The sequence below is a fragment of the Aquarana catesbeiana genome, linkage group LG02 (assembly GCF_042186555.1).
Source record: "Aquarana catesbeiana isolate 2022-GZ linkage group LG02, ASM4218655v1, whole genome shotgun sequence".
NCBI classification, from domain to species: domain Eukaryota; kingdom Metazoa; phylum Chordata; class Amphibia; order Anura; family Ranidae; genus Aquarana; species Aquarana catesbeiana.
In genome coordinates this window covers 311,396,314-311,413,445 of record NC_133325.1, presented here as the reverse complement: position 1 = coordinate 311,413,445, position 17,132 = coordinate 311,396,314, and the positions used below count along the sequence as shown (strand labels likewise).

General features: G+C 43.0%; 1 protein-coding gene across 1 annotated transcript in view; it reads left to right on the top strand.

The window, feature by feature from the left end:
- Positions 1–17,132, top strand: part of LOC141127853 (lysozyme g-like) — a 65,486-nt gene that overhangs the window by 32,750 nt on the left and 15,604 nt on the right. The window contains exons 3-4 of the mRNA XM_073614694.1: positions 8,856–8,936; positions 16,484–16,683. Of these exons, the coding sequence (XP_073470795.1) occupies positions 8,856–8,936; positions 16,484–16,683 (281 nt within the window). The remainder of the gene's footprint in view (positions 1–8,855; positions 8,937–16,483; positions 16,684–17,132) is intronic.

The following is a 17,132-nucleotide window of genomic DNA, read 5'->3' as shown; positions in this document are numbered from 1 at the left end:
TGAAAGTATATATAGAATATATATAAAATGAAACAAAGTGGAAACTAAACCATGTGTTTGTGGCTTGACTAAAAAACACGATCAATAAATGGTCTATGTCTAAGTGTATGTTTCCCATGCAATCTCCTACACATATACCTGTCGAGCTTGTGTTACGCATACAGGAAATAAATGGTAATAAAACATATCATACACCAATAATTCTGTGGCTCAAACTCTCAAAAATATATGTCTTTGAAAGCATATGCTTATCTACCTGATAACATTCACTGTGGTTAAACGAAAAAAATGGGCGTTTACTAAGCGTGTTGTTTTAAAGCAATCTCATCTCTTGGTGTACCGTCTTCATGTGTATGGGCAGAACTATATGAGATAGAGGATAAATGTTACGTCTAAATGTGTTATCGTCCCCCTCATCCATCCAGAGTATGGCACTTAAAATACACATATTTCTAAGTAAATACCAATTCAAGTGGATGAGTGACAAGACAGACATGTGGCCGGTGTATCTCCTTGCTCGCTGCAACCCCTGGTATAGGATGGTGTGTATATAGGCCCCCTAAAGGTGAAAAATGGACTTATGCGTTCAAAATCGTGAGGGCTATTCCTATAAATTAGCGGTTATAGCTTGCTTACAGCAACCGTTGGACAGTGGTGTCTGATTGGAGATGAAGAATAAATAACTAACTAAACAGACAAACCAAAAGTTAGTAAATATAACCCATAATGTCCTTTTGGTACGAATGTATAGATATATCCCCCATCGTCCATCCATGTAAAGAAATAAATACAAGAACCTCATCAAGGTTCTGTTTTGAAGAGAGGAAAAGAAGGAATATTTCAGCCAGACTATATGTAGCCAAGCTCTTGGATAGTTGCAATTTAAGCTCTTATGCGATTTTTTTGATAGAGGTTGGTGGATAAATGGATGGCTAGAGGGAGAGGTGAGAGGACAGGGGTATAGATATATTGCTGGACATGTCTTTCAGAAATATTATTCGTAAAAATGTGAAACGTCCCACTCAAAGTTTAACCCCCGTGGGATTCTAGTGTCTAATGAGAATATCCAAAGGACTTCTTGTTTACACAAAATCTGGAATCTGTCTCCTCCCCTCACTGGTGTCCTGATTTTCTCAATCCCTTGGATAACTAAACTGGAGGTGTTTTTGTGGTGTGTGAAAATCCAGTGTTTTGATACATTTGTTAAAATCTCTTTCTCAATATTATACAGGTGATCATGTAGCCTGTCCCTGAGACGTCGTGTTGTGCGTCCAACATATTGTACCTGGCAGCTGGTGCATGTAATGACATACACCACAAATTTGGTGTTGCAGTTTATAAAAGCGGGGATCAAAAACTCTTTTCGGCTGCTGCATGATCTTATGTATTGGCCGGTTTTGATGTACCCGCAATAATTGCAGGTTTTTATTCCACATTTGAAATTGCCTGTGAAATTAAGCCAATTTGTTTTAGTACGTTTGGTTGTAAATAGGCTGGGAGACAGTGAGCGTCCCAGCGTGGGTGCTTTGCGAGAAACAACCTTGATCCCTTTGGAGAGGATGTTATTGTATATTGGGTCATTGTACAGTACCGGGAGATGTTTCACAATGATTTTCTTTATTATGTTAAATTCTGTACTATATGAGGTGGAAAAGACTGGAGTCCTGGGGGATGTTTCTCTTTTATGTTGGGTTTTTCTATGTGGTTTCTTGTTTAGAAGCGTGGACCTTGGAATAGATTTTACTGTATGGAGTGCTTTTAATATAGATGCATCTTTGTAACCTCGAGTTTTAAACCTATGTGCCATTTGTTCGGCCTCTGCTTCAAAAACTTCAGGGGAACTACATAGACGCTTTAACCTCAAGAACTGGCTATATGGTATGCCTGTGATAGTGTGTTTAGGGTGTGCTGAATCAGCTCTGAGTAAAGTGTTGCCACTGAGAGGTTTTCTATACAAACTGGATTGGATGGTGTCTCCAGAGCCTGTCAGTTTCACATCCAGAAAGTCTATGGAGCTGACCTGCAGATTTCCAGTGAACTTCAAATTAAGTGGATTGTCATTAAAGTATGTAAGCCATCTGTCCAAATCTGCCTCTCCATCTGATGTAATGAACAATAGGTCGTCTATAAAGCGACAGAAAAAGACAGTGTCTTTACGGCGGGGACTATCTGGTCCAAAGAGGCGGGACCTCTCCCACCAGCCCATATAAATATTGGCCAGTGAGGGGAAAATTTGGCTCCCATGGAGGCCCCGCATTTCTGGAGAAAATAGTCCCCGTCGAACATAAAAAAATTGTGTTAAAAGGTACTCTAGAGCTTGCACAATAAACTCCTGGAGTATCAGGGAAGCTTTACCTGTTTTTCTAAGAAAGTAAATGACTGCCTGAATCCCCAGGTGGTGTGGGATGCTAGAGTATAAACTCATCACATCACAGCTGATCCATCTGAAGTTGTTTTCCCATTTGAGGTTTTGGAGTTTATTCAGCAAATCGTTTGTGTCTTTTATGTAACCAGGGAGACTAGTGGCTATTGGTTGTAGATGAGAGTCAACCCACTCCCCCAAGCGTTCATTTAACCACTTCCCGCCCGCCCTATAGCGGATTGACGTCCGGGAAGTGGTTGTGTTATCCTGACTGGACGTCATATGACGTCCAGCAGGATAACATGCCGCAGCGCGCCCCCGGGGGCGCGCATCGCGGCGATCGGTGGAGCGGTGTGTCAGTCTGACACACCGCTACACTGATCTTGGTAAAAAGCCTCCGGCGGAGGCTCTTTACCACGTGATCAGCCGTGTCCAATCACGGCTGATCACGCTGTCAATAGGAAGAGCCGTTGATCGGCTCTTCCTCACTCGCGTCTGACAGACGCGATTAGAGGAGAGCCGATCGGCGGCTCTCCTGGCAGGGGGGGTCTGTGCTGATTGTTTATCAGCGCAGCCCCCCCTCAGATCACCACACTGGACCACCAGGGATCGCCACTAGGACCACCAGGGAAGGGGCAACATGTGGATGGCCAGGTATGTACCCCATGGCCATCCACATGTGCCCAGTGTGCCCAGTTAGTGCCAATCAGTGCCCACAAATGGGCACTGATTGGCACAATTATGTTGCAGTGATGCCCAACAATGCCACCCTTAGGGGCATCACTGCAAACAACCAGTGCCGTCAGTGCCACCCATCAGTGTCCATTCATGCCACCTGTCAGTGCCCATCAGTGCCCATCTATCAGTGCCCATCCATGCCAACTATCAGTGCCACCTATGAGTGCCCATCAATGCCACCTATGAGTGCCCATCAATGCCGCCTATGAGTGCCCATCAGTGCCGCCTATGAGTGCCCATCAATGCCACCTATGAGTGCCCATCAGTGCCGCCTATCAGTGCCCATCAGTGCCGCCTATCAGTGCCCATCATCAGTGCCCGTCAGTGCCACCTCATCAGTGCCCATCAGTGCCGCCGTATCAGTGCCAGTCAGTGCCCGTCAGTGCAGCCATATCAGTGCCCGTCATTGAAGAAGAAAACGTACTTATTTACAAAAAAGTTTAACAGAAACAAAGAAAAACTTGTTTTTTTTCAAAATTTTCGGTCTTTTTTTATTTGTTGCGCAAAAAATAAAAACCGCAGAGGTGATCAAATACCACCAAAAGAAAGCTCTATTTGTGGGAACAAAATTATAAAAAATTTGTTTGGGTACAGTGTAGCATGACCGCGCAATTGTCATTCAAATTGCGACAGCGCTGAAAGCTGAAAATTGGTCTGGGCGGGAAGGTGTCTAAGTGCCTGGTATTGAAGTGGTTAAAGAGCCTATACCTGCCACTATAGGTCGTCCTGTAAGTTTGTATAGAAAACCTCTCAGTGGCAACACTTTACTCAGAGCTGATTCAGCACACCCTAAACACACTATCACAGGCATACCATATAGCCAGTTCTTGAGGTTAAAGCGTCTATGTAGTTCCCCTGAAGTTTTTGAAGCAGAGGCCGAACAAATGGCACATAGGTTTAAAACTCGAGGTTACAAAGATGCATCTATATTAAAAGCACTCAATACAGTAAAATCTATTCCAAGGTCCACACTTCTAAACAAGAAACCACATAGAAAAACCCAACATAAAAGAGAAACATCCCCCAGGACTCCAGTCTTTTCCACCTCATACAGTACAGAATTTAACATAATAAAGAAAATCATTGTGAAACATCTCCCAGTACTGTACAATGACCCAATATACAATAACATCCTCTCCAAAGGGATCAAGGTTGTTTCTCGCAAAGCACCCACGCTGGGACGCTCACTGTCTCCCAGCCTATTTACAACCAAACGTACTAAAACAAATTGGCTTAATTTCACAGGCAATTTCAAATGTGGAATAAAAACCTGCAATTATTGCGGGTACATCAAAACCGGCCAATACATAAGATCATGCAGCAGCCGAAAAGAGTTTTTGATCCCCGCTTTTATAAACTGCAACACCAAATTTGTGGTGTATGTCATTACATGCACCAGCTGCCAGGTACAATATGTTGGACGCACAACACGACGTCTCAGGGACAGGCTACATGATCACCTGTATAATATTGAGAAAGAGATTTTAACAAATGTATCAAAACACTGGATTTTCACACACCACAAAAACACCTCCAGTTTAGTTATCCAAGGGATTGAGAAAATCAGGACACCAGTGAGGGGAGGAGACAGATTCCAGATTTTGTGTAAACGAGAAGTCCTTTGGATATTCTCATTAGACACTAGAATCCCACGGGGGTTAAACTTTGAGTGGGACGTTTCACATTTTTACGAATAATATTTCTGAAAGACATGTCCAGCAATATATCTATACCCCTGTCCTCTCACCTCTCCCTCTAGCCATCCATTTATCCACCAACCTCTATCAAAAAAATCGCATAAGAGCTTACATTGCAACTATCCAAGAGCTTGGCTACATATAGTCTGGCTGAAATATTCCTTCTTTTCCTCTCTTCAAAACAGAACCTTGATGAGGTTCTTGTATTTATTTCTTTACATGGATGGATGATGGGGGATATATCTATACATTCGTACCAAAAGGACATTATGGGTTATATTTACTAACTTTTGGTTTGTCTGTTTAGTTAGTTATTTATTCTTCATCTCCAATCAGACACCACTGTCCAACGGTTGCTGTAAGCAAGCTATAACCGCTAATTTATAGGAATAGCCCTCACGATTTTGAACGCATAAGTCCATTTTTCACCTTTAGGGGGGCTATATACACACCATCCTATACCAGGGGTTGCAGCGAGCAAGGAGATACACCGGCCACATGTCTGTCTTGTCACTCATCCACTTGAATTGGTATTTACTTAGAAATATGTGTATTTTAAGTGCCATACTCTGGATGGATGAGGGGGACGATAACACATTTAGACGTAACATTTATCCTCTATCTCATATAGTTCTGCCCATACACATGAAGACGGTACACCAAGAGATGAGATTGCTTTAAAACAACACGCTTAGTAAACGCCCATTTTTTTCGTTTAACCACAGTGAATGTTATCAGGTGGATAAGCATATGCTTTCAAAGACATATTTTTGAGAGTTTGAGCCACAGAATTATTGGTGTATGATATGTTTTATTACCATTTATTTCCTGTATGCGTAACACAAGCTCGACAGGTATATGTGTAGGAGATTGCATGGGAAACATACACTTAGACATAGACCATTTATTGATCGTGTTTTTTAGTCAAGCCTCAAACACATGGTTTAGTTTCCACTTTGTTTCATTTTATATATATTCTATATATACTTTCACGATGATAGATTTTATATATATATATATATATATATATATATATATATATATATATATATATATATATATATATATATATATATATATATATATATATATATATATATATATATATATATATATACACATATACACACACACACACACACACACACACCCTTCACGTTTTATGTTGATCTCCACTTTATTTTTCATTTTCACCTTTTATATTTATGATACACATAAATGCACATATACATGCATTTATAAAATACTTTTTTTTTTTTCTCCTTGTGGAGTTCAGATCACTAAAAAAGCACCCACACACCATATATGCATACACTTTGTTTGCATCTCAAATCTGGTAGAGTTCACATAAAGTCATGAAATTTGAAAGTCATGCAAACACTGTCACAGATCCTCACATGTAAGACTTTATCGTTTACAAAACACAGTGGTTTTTCATAGTGTTTCCTCATAATAACCTTTACAATATTCTCATTTATATATCAAAAATTTTTTTTGTAAACTGAGCAGACATATGATATCTTTCACACTATGCCGTGGCTGCTGGGCCATATGGCTCATATATACCTGCATTCATCTATATAATGGTTTACATGTTTATACGTCTAAGCGATAGTTTTAGCACCTCAGTCCCGTGGAAAGAAAGGAAACTTTATATCTTCCTAACTTTCCTTCTTCAAAAGACTTTTAAAAGCAATATAAACTTTTTATTTATGGATATTTTTTGTATTGTCTATAGAAACATCTTGTCTGCACATTCACGTCTTCAATAAACACTCCACCATAAAACACACACCCAATTAACTCTATGTTAAGAGGCCATACAATCTAACGATCAGCTGTTCAGAGTTATACAATCAGTATGGGGTCATGTGTGAGACGTACAATGTGTATATAAGTGACTTTCATTGTTGTACAAACCAGCTATGAGTAAGCGCTCTATGGGAGCGTGAAACGCGTCAACGGTTATGCTGTATCACTTCAACAGAGCAATGTACGCATTTTATACCATGTCATTTTTTCAATAAAGAAGATTTTACCTTTATTATTCCAATCCGGAATGCGGCAGTCCAGATGTTTCATTGCAATAGCAATTGCTTGGAATAGCAATCGCCAGCACCTGGAGCTCTCACAACCATTCACCCAGCGGAGGACGGGAAATTTAAACTCAGTTACCTGGAGTGGTGGTCACCAACCTGTTTATTTCAAGCATCAAGAAAAATTCTGCATCGCTCTGTTTTTAGAGGGGCAGGGAAGCTGTGTTTTCCATAATTAACTCTGTCTGTACTCTGCAGGTAGATATCATCTTATCAATTGTACTAGATTTGAACACTGTCTGTTTTAACAAAGAGTGTAAAGCCCTGTACATGGGCAGAATGTCGGGAGACATTTGCCGGTACAAAAAATACCAACATTCTGCCAGTGTGTATGTCGGTCTGTCTGGCAGAAGCTGGCCATTTGGATGGCTTCTGTCAGACATGCATGCTGGAAAACCAGAAGCCATCCGACTCCAGCTCAGCGCTCTCAGCCAATGGCAGGGAGCGCTGATCAGAGTGTACGATCGGTGGGGGGAGTTACAATCACTGATCTCCCTCTGTGGCTTTTAATAAAGCAGCTGACAGCTGCTTCTCCTACTCTCTCCCCCCCCCCCCGTGGTTTTCAGCTGCTTTATTGAAAGCCACACAGGGAGATCTGTGATTGTAACTCCCCTCACTGCCACACCAATCGTCCCTGACTGTCCCCTGTATCCTCCTCTGGTACCCCTCGGTGTCCTCCGTGTGCTCTTCTGGTCCTCCTCCATGTACTCATCCCTGTGCTCCTCCGGCCCCCCTGTCCCAGATCTTTCAGGATGGAGAGCAGAGGAATGAGCCGGTAAATATGTCATTTCTTTCTTTTCCTTTCTTTTCTGAATGGACAGAGTCACTGACTCTGTCCATTCATAACTGAGCATCGTAAACTGTGCTTACAATGCTTCAGTTTATGAATGGAGAGGAGCCGCTGTCTCCTCTCCATTCATCTTCAGTGCAGCTGAGGCTGCAGAGAAAGGGACTGGGGAATCTGTGTCCTCAGTCCCTTTCCCTGTCTCAAAGGGGAGATGTCAGGGGTCTGTTTAGACCCCTGACATCTCGCCAAAGCCCCCCAACAGGGTTGATTATAAAAAAAAAAAAAAGAAATAAATAAATATTTAAAAGTAAAATTGTAAAAACACGAAAAAAAAACAAAAAAAAACACTGACACCATCCACCCCCCCCCCCCGCCCCTCAAAAAAGAAAGAAAGCATTGTAAAAAAAAAAAAAATTAAAAAAAATTATGAAAAAAAATAAAGTTTAAAAAAAAAAAAAAAAAGAAAAACTGACACAGTTCACGCCTCTTCAGTGCTGCAAATGCACTAAAAATGAGCATGCAGAAATGCAGTGATCGCAGAGACCGTGGTGTAAATGAGCCCTAAAGCAGTTGAAACAATGAAAATGAGATTGTTTGCTTCAGGTTAATTACTCTTTACCTTATTAAATTGGTACTAGTTTTTTTTACCTTAACGCATTCCCTACATTAAAGGTAAAAATGTTCCACTAACTCTACCCCCGAAAAAGAGGAGGTAAGCCACTGCTCTGCAATATCCTTGCACAAAGAAAACATGTTATGCTTACCTGCTATTTTAATTATATAAAAAAATATATATATATTTCTTTAATCCCTTCTCACCAATCAACCCCCAGCACAATGTCACATACCATGGATACATTTATAAATACCCTCTCATTAAAGCCACTTTGTGAAGCACTCAATCCCCTCACTGGGTTGTGTCACTGACAGCTCCTGCCAACACTGATGATTGGGAACCAAAGTGATTCCTAATATGTGATTACTCTCAGCTATGACAGTGATCACATGCAGGCTGGAGCCCTCAGCATGCAGTTGAATACTGCCACCCTCAGGCCACAGTGTCATATGTCTAGGAGAGAGAAAGGCATTTGTCTACCTGAAAAAGTTTTCTGAATTTGCATAGTTGTCTGCCTGGATCAAAATACTTTTTTTCAACTGTAACTCATCTTTCACAGCCCAATATGGTAATCTCAATGATATTCCTACTACTGGTGCCTCACCTGTAACCGGCGGTCAAGATGGGGAAAATATTTCAGGTGAGTCCCACCACATTCTGTACTTTAATGCATATGGTTAAATAAATTCAACTTGATTCATCTCCTGCACTGTATTTTCTGTGCACATGTACATACTTGCACAAAACTAATAATGTATATCCAAAACATTTTGGCCCCTTTCACACGGACGGGCCAATCGGATCGGACCTGATCGGACCACCCATTACCCTCTATAGAGCAGTGTCCGTTGACACCTGCCGACATCCGATCCTATCCGCTAGAAACAGACTTTTGGGGATCAGTTCCCCATCCGTCTATTGGATCGGATGACAGTCAGAGGGAGACAGACCGGCGGTCCATTTCCATCTGATCACCTATAGGAGGAAAGCGTCTGTGTCCGTGTCCGCTCTGCATCAGCGGACATGGACCTGTCATCTGCCTGCTCAGCGGAGAAATCCCTCGCTGAGCAGGCGGATCCACTGGCAGACTCTGCCAGTGTGAAAGGGGCCCAATAGTTTTGGATAGAGGTTTGTCTTGGTGAGCATTGTTAATTGGATAGAAACTGATGTGAAATACAAATTTTTACAGTAGTCACCAAAACAGGAGGTGAGGGAAAATGTTTTTTTCTCAAATAAGGGGAAATCTTGTAGTGGAGACAAGTGTTTTATAAAAGTGGGATTCATTTCCTTCATTCCATGTTAAAATGAGAAGAGAGCAGGTTCAGATTTATAAAAGTAAATTCTTTGGTCATTAGACTATGTTACCTTTAAACTTACCTGTTCTAGTGACAGCGTCTCCACAAAGAGGCCTCCCCAGCCCACTCACACTTACCTTGCCCAGTGCTACCCTTCTGCTCCTTCCACTTCTTTTGGATATGGGGGAACATGTGGCCACATTCACTGTAACAGTGCTCAAGTCTAGTAGCCAATCAGTAGGACTGAGCAGTGTTGCTCAGTACATTATTGCTTTGCATAGTTATTAACAGAGAATTTTAGTGCCAGCTGTGATGGCGGAAGGAGCAATGAAGGCGTGATGACAAGGTTAAAATAGGGCAGCCTTTTTCCAACCGGGGTGCCTTGAGGTTTCTTCAGGGGTGCCTTGAGGTTTCTTCAGGGGTGCCTTGGCAAAATGTCTAAAACTTGCCCCAAAAAGCCAGCAGATATATGAAGCCTACCTTTTAGTTACACAAAGCCACAGGTTTTCATTGTGCACAATTACAACCTTCTAGCCGCCAACGTCCAAACAACCAATGACCCTCCCCTGCCCCTCTGTGTCAGCACTGGGGTCACATTAGCTGAGTGATGGAGAAAAATTGAGGGAGAAAAGAAACATTGGAATACTAGTCAGTACCAGTGTGCAAAAAAGTGTATTGGATTTGGAAGAATAAATCACCTCTAACGTTGGGTGTCCTACGTGTGTGGATGTTAATGTATTATTAAAACTATTAGAATAGTTTTTTACATTTTAGAATGGGGTGCCTCAAGATTGTCCATAATTTTAAAGGGTGTCTTGACTAAAAAAGGTTGAAAAACACGTATAGGGCCAGGGGGAAGCAAGGTGACAGTGGGGTTAATTTGCTAAAGGAATAAAGCATGTTCACTTTAAAAATTTGATTTCCACCTAGCTTGGTGCTGGTGTTAGTCGTCTGATTTTCAGCTAGCTTGGCGCTGTGCTGATTCCAATCATCAAATCCTGTTCAAATCAAAAATCATTTTTATTTTCCTTGCATAGGACTGGGTATTTGCAAAGTCAGTTTTCCCTTGGCTTCACACCATTCAGCTAATTTGCAAACACTCTATAGTAAATTAAGCTAAGAGTGCTTTCACACTGAAAGTGACCAGGCGTCGGCGGTAAAGCGGCGCTATTTTTAGCATCGCTTTACCGCCATTTTAGCGGTGCTATTCGACTGCTAGCGGGTGGTTTTAACCCCCGCTAGCGGCCGAAAAAGGGTTAAATCCTCCTGCAAAACACTGCTGCAGCGGCGCTTTGCCGGCGGTATGGCCCCATTGTTTTCAATGGGCAGGTGCGGTGGAAGCGCTCCTCCACCACTGCAAAGACGCTGCTGGCAGGACTTTTTATGATGCCCTGCCAGCGCAGCTCCCCAGTGTGAAAGCACTTGGGCTTTCATACTGGGTTTGTAGCTGAGGCTTTTTTCAGGCGCTATGCAGGCGCTATTTTTAGCGCTGTAGCGCCTAAAAATGCCTCAGTGTGAAAAGGGTCTAAGTGTAGCAAAGGACTTTTTTTTTACTGCAGTGATGGATAAATATATAGTCGCTAATCGGCTAACTAGAACATAGTTGCCAACATTGCAAAAAAAAAAAGTGGGACACTTTTTTGGCTGTAGGCGGAGCGTACAATAATTAGGGGGTGGGACAATCGTTTGTAGGCGTGGCTTAGCAAATCGCACGCCGCGGCGAAAAATTGGCATGGCTTAAATGGGCGTGGCTCAAGAGGGTGTGGTTAGAGTCTGAGATGAATGAGGGATGGAGAGGGAAAGGGGGAGAGGGGGGAGAAGGAAAGGGGGAGAGGGGGGAGAAGGAAAGGGGGAGAAGGAAAGGGGGAGAGGGGGGGGAGAAGGAAAGGGGGAGAGGGGGGGAGAAGGAAAGGGGGGGGAGAAGGAAAGGGGGGGGGAGAAGGAAAGGGGGAGAGGGGGGAGAGGGGAATGACGGGACAGCAGCCCCAGATCCTACACAATAGAAATGTGTGTATTCTAGAAAGTTTAACAATCAGCAGATAAAGATACTCCAAACACCAGGTGTTAACGCTTCAATCATCCCGGCACCATGGTTGTTATGGTGTCAGGATGATTGAAGCGCATTATTTCTATTATTACATTGTAATATAAAATTAAATCATTCAACTCACCATAATGCCGAATCAGTGGGATCCCTGAGCGTGTCACTAGCCACGTCGCCTGCCACCAGCAGAGTCTGTCCCTGCATCAGGTGCCCCCGGCAGAGTCTGTCCTTGCATCAGGTGCCCCCGGCAGAGTCTGTCCTTGCATCAGGTGCCCCCGGCAGAGTCTGTCCTTGCATCAGGTGCCCCCGGCAGAGTCTGTATAGACCCCCTCAGTGCAGACCCCCTCAGTGCAGACCCCCTCCATCAGTGCAGATCCCCTAGATCAGTGCAGACCCCCTCCATCAGTGCAGACCCCCTCCATCAGTGCAGACCCCACCTCTATTAGTGCAGACCCCACCTCTATTAGTGCAGACCCCACCTCTATTAGTGCAGCCCCCCTCTATTAGTGCAGACCCCCCTAGGTGCAGCCCCCCCTCAATGCAGCCCCCCTCTATTAGTGCAGACCCCCCTCTATTAGTGCAGACCCCCCAGGTGCAGCCCCCCTCAATTAGTGCAGCCCCCTCTCTATAGCCCCCTCTATTAGTGCAGCCCCCTCAGTGCAGCCCCCCCTCTATTAGTGCAGACCCCCCCTCAATGCAGCCCCCCTATTAGTGCGGACCCCCCCTCTATTAGTGCAGTCCCCCCTATTAGTGCAGACCCCCCTAGGTGCAGCCCCCTCAGTGCAGCCCCCTCAGTGCAGCCCTCCTCTATTAGTGCAGACCCCCCCCCTCAATGCAGCCCCCCTCACCCCCCGCTCGGTGCAGGTGCGGCCGGCCGGTGTTCTGCCTGTCGAGAAAGTTCCCCTCGGCAAGCATTGACCCCCTGTACTGCGCAGGCGCAGCGCTTGCGCAGTACGGGGCTGGGGAACTTTCGGCAAGACACAGCAGCGCCGCTGTCTTCTGCTTCAGTGGAGAGGGGAGGGGCCATGCAGCTAAAGAAGCCACTTCATTGGCTGCACGGATCGAGCCCCCTTCCTCTCTCCACTACACAACACACTGTCACTAGGGGGAAGATCGAGCGGCGGCGCCGGCCGCCATTTTGCTGGAGCCAGCTGCTCCAAAAACAAAAAAAAAAAAAAACATTCCCGATTTTCCTTATGGAAAATCCTGATTCGGGACAGCCTCCATCTGGGACGAGGGTCCCAAAATCGGAATTGTCCCGGGAAAATCGGGACTGTTGGCAACTATGCTAGAACCTTAGAATCTCATTTTATTGACCAGCAGCAGCAACTTTCTGCTAATGTGTATTTTAACTGGTCTAAGTCTCAGTCATAGCAGAACCACTATAATTAAAGCCCATACCATCTGAAATGCAGCAGAAACGTTTTTACTCCTTTAATGCAAATTATGGATTTTAACTAGTTTGCCAAGTTCAAAGAATCAACAGGTCAAAACAAGCTTACGGCTGAAGTAGCATCTGTAGGCTTGTTTTTATTTTTGGGCCCCTGGCTTTAATATAAGTGTGATCTGGGTGGTTGCGGAGCCATTGGCGGCCTGTAATGCAGGGCGCAGGGGCGCCGCCCCCCCCTAGACCATGCATCCGGCCCCTTAATCTACATGTGGGGTGCCGTACGCATGGATTCCAATAGCTTTTTTTTTTTTTTTTTTAGAAGCACGTGATTAGAGCCTGAGGGTCTAATAGGCTTCAAAAAAGGGTGGGCTTGGGGTGCAAAATATTCGCTATTGTCTACCTGATTCTCCTCTTGGCCAATCAAGAAGCAGCTCCTGAGACCTGATTGGCCAGGGAGTCCTAGGACTCACAATCGTGTCTCAGGACACTCCCTGTTCAGCCCGGAGAACAGAGAGGGGAAAGGTGCCGGCCCTTTATTCCCCCTGCCTCCTGGGGTTAGTCCATGCCACCGCCTGGGGGGGGGGGGGTCCGGTGCCTGTGGCGATCACCGGCTTCCCCCATCTGCCATTCGTCTCCTGCAGGGGGGGTGTTTGCAACGATCGCCGCCTTCCCACCAGCCGTTCGTCTGCCGCCAGGGGGTGTTTGCGGCGATCGACTCCCGCGGTCGGGGGATTTGCTTGCGGCGTTGCTGGCATTAGTTTGCCACCTACCCCCCCCTCCCCCCCCGACATATTTAGCGTCAGCCACCACTGTGCGGAGCCATCCGATCACTTTACCTTTTACTTTTACATGACTGGCACGTGCTACCTCCAAGAAGCTGTGAAGGCATTTAATGCATCATGGAGGCTTGCCACATTTAGTATTTAATTTACTCCACATAAACCTCCATCTTTTATTTAAAAAAAAAAAAAAAAAAAAAAAAGGGGGATTAAATTTTGTGTGCACTAAAATTCATTTTAGTGTATTTTTCCTGAAAAGAAAGGTTTGACGGACAGTTTCGCAAATATTGTGCATAACAAAATTGCATCTTTTGTATTCTACAGGGCCTCTGATTGAGAAAATATAATTGTTCTTTTATGGTAAAAAATTCAGATGTGTGCAAAAGATGAAAAAAGTGCTTTGGAGGGGAAGTGGGTACGTGTGGAGCGACATGCACTGGCACAGAGAAACACCAGATGAGGTGTTTTGTGCACTGTAGCATTACTCATGGAAATATTGTCCTTTGTATGACCACATTCACAGTCAGACCAATACAAATTTATGGGATTATGTATTAGAGAAACTTTATACCTTTCATATCTTTGTTACTGTAATAAGTATAGAGACTTAAACAGGCACATATTACAATGGTCTCCAAACCAGGAAATGACCCTATGCCACTGGATAACATGTGGCCCATTTCAGTCCTTAATATCAGTGACCACTTCTCTCGCATGGATGATCTCTGGGGTGATTCCCTCACATCAATGTGGCTTCATTCCTAGCAGTCAGCTGACGAATAACACTAGGAGACTCAAATATTATCGACCATGCTAAGACCACAAACGTTGGCCTTTTGTTGAGCTTGGATATAGCCAAGGCCTTTGATACTGTTAAATGTAAAAACCTACTGGGTATGCTCCTTGATTTTGGGATTTCTGGCCTTTCTTGACTTCTTTAACCCTTTTTTGCCTCTGAGGTATAGCATACGTTGGCATTAGCAGGGCTTTAACACATCCTACAGCAGCCAGGAATGTGTGTAAATCTGACAGGCCTGATTCCTTCCATCTATCCCTGTGCATTTGTCCACCCCGCGCATGTTCCCACCATTTATACCAGCCTCTATGGCGCTCCCAACAGCGAAGCCATGACTGACATGGCAGGTCCTACCAGGTAGAGGGAAGAGACCAGCGAACCTCTGTTCACTGATCTCTACCTAGTAAAAACTCATAAGCAACGTGTATTACATCACTTCTGGCTTCGGTTGTCACTTTCCCCCAGCTGCCACAACCAGGGAAGACGTAAAAGGAGCGCAATCCGTGCTCCATTAGCTTCAATGTGGGCAGCTGAGACATCAGGGGTTAAAAGACCCCTGATGTCTAATTAGGGAGAACCTGTCACAACCATACTGCATTACACAGGGGACTTTTGGTCCCCTGCATGAGTGAAAACAATAATTCTAGGCCCATTATTTCTGGTTAACTCTAAACTGATGACCTGTGGGGTCATTGATTGACATGTTAGGTATATATTCTCTGCAACCTCATCTTTTTTATATGTCATCAAAAAGATGATAATATTGCGTTTATGTGCCCTAAAATTAAATTTAGTGTATTTTTACTGAAATGTTGTGCTTTATAAACTGTTGCACTAATATTGTATGACATAAAAGAAATTGGAATTGGAATCTTATTCTCTTGGGTCTCGGATTTAAAAAAATATATATAATAGTTTGCAGGCCTAAAGATTTTTTTTTTTTTTTTTTTTTACACATGTCCAAAAAGGGCTTTGACAACGAAAGGGCTGAACCTCAGGATATTTTCCACAAAACTTCTAGACTAAGCTAGGGCAGGGCACTTGGCTCCCACCTACATAACTTTCCAGTAAAAATTACAGTGCACCTGGCTCCCACCCGCCATTCCACCTGAGGGCTGGGGTATAGACAGGTGAGAGTATGTTGTATATGTTCTGCTTGTATTTGTTGTCACCACACCAACCTGAGGTGAGCCTTTGGAGACACGGTCATGCTCATTGTTGTTTTGTGAAGTATGTATATATTCAGACTGATCTATGCATAATAGAGAATATATATATATATATATATATATATATATATATATATATATATATATATATATATATATATATATATATATATATATATATATATATATATACACATATATATACACACACATACATACATACATACATACATATATACATATATATATATACACACACACACACACACACACACACACACACACATACACACATACACACATACACACATACACACATACATACTGTATATATAATAAATAGTAACATGCAGATTAGGTACTAGAAGGTACTGTCTTTGCAATTAGTCTGGATCTTATAGGCTTGCATGGAGAACATGCACAGCATGAATATGCAATGCGTAAATATGGCTGCCCCATGTAAGGACAATTTTTTAAAACCTTAACACATATTGATCAAATTGATGAGTTCAAAGAAATCTTACTTATTTTTCATCTTTATCTAAAAACCACTAACATTCCCTGTAACAAATATTTAGTTCATTTTCTTATTGGTTATCTGTATACATTTTCAAAGCTGTACCTTGAGTTTTGGTCAAATTTGTAATTTTTCTTGCTATATAAAAACATTCTGCTAATATCTTCAATGACAAAGTTCTTTTTACTTTCTTAAAGGAGTAAGAGCATCTGAAAAACTGGCAAAAACAGATCTGCAAAGGGTAAACTCTTTTAAGGAGAAGATTAAGTCTGTTTCCAGGAAAACTGGTGTGGACCCAGCTATAATTGCAGCAATCATGTCTCGTGAATCACGTGCTGGAAATGTTTTGGACGCCAATCATGAGGGTGATAATGGCAATGCTTTTGGCCTGATGCAGGTAATCAAAGGTTTCCATTACTGGTAAAATGAATAAGCAGCACACTGGAAATGCTGATGAAATATAATTTATGGCAATAAAAATACAGACAAGTATGCACAATATATAAACTGTACTACATTTTTACAAATCACACTTGCATACAACAGTAATACACACACCAGTTAAAGCTGCAGGAACTGAATATAGAAAAGTGAAGACATTAACCACTTCAGCCCCGGAAGATTTTACCCCCTTCCTGACCAGAGCACTTTTTACAATTTGGCACTGCGCCGCTTTAACTGACAATTGCGCGGTCATGCAATGCTGTACCCAAACAAAATTGACGTCCTTTTTTTATCAAAAATAGAGCTTTCTTTTGGTGGTATTTGATCTTCTCTGCGGTTTTTATTTTTTGCACTATAAAACAAAAAAGAGCAACAATTTAGAAAAAAAAAACAATATTTTGT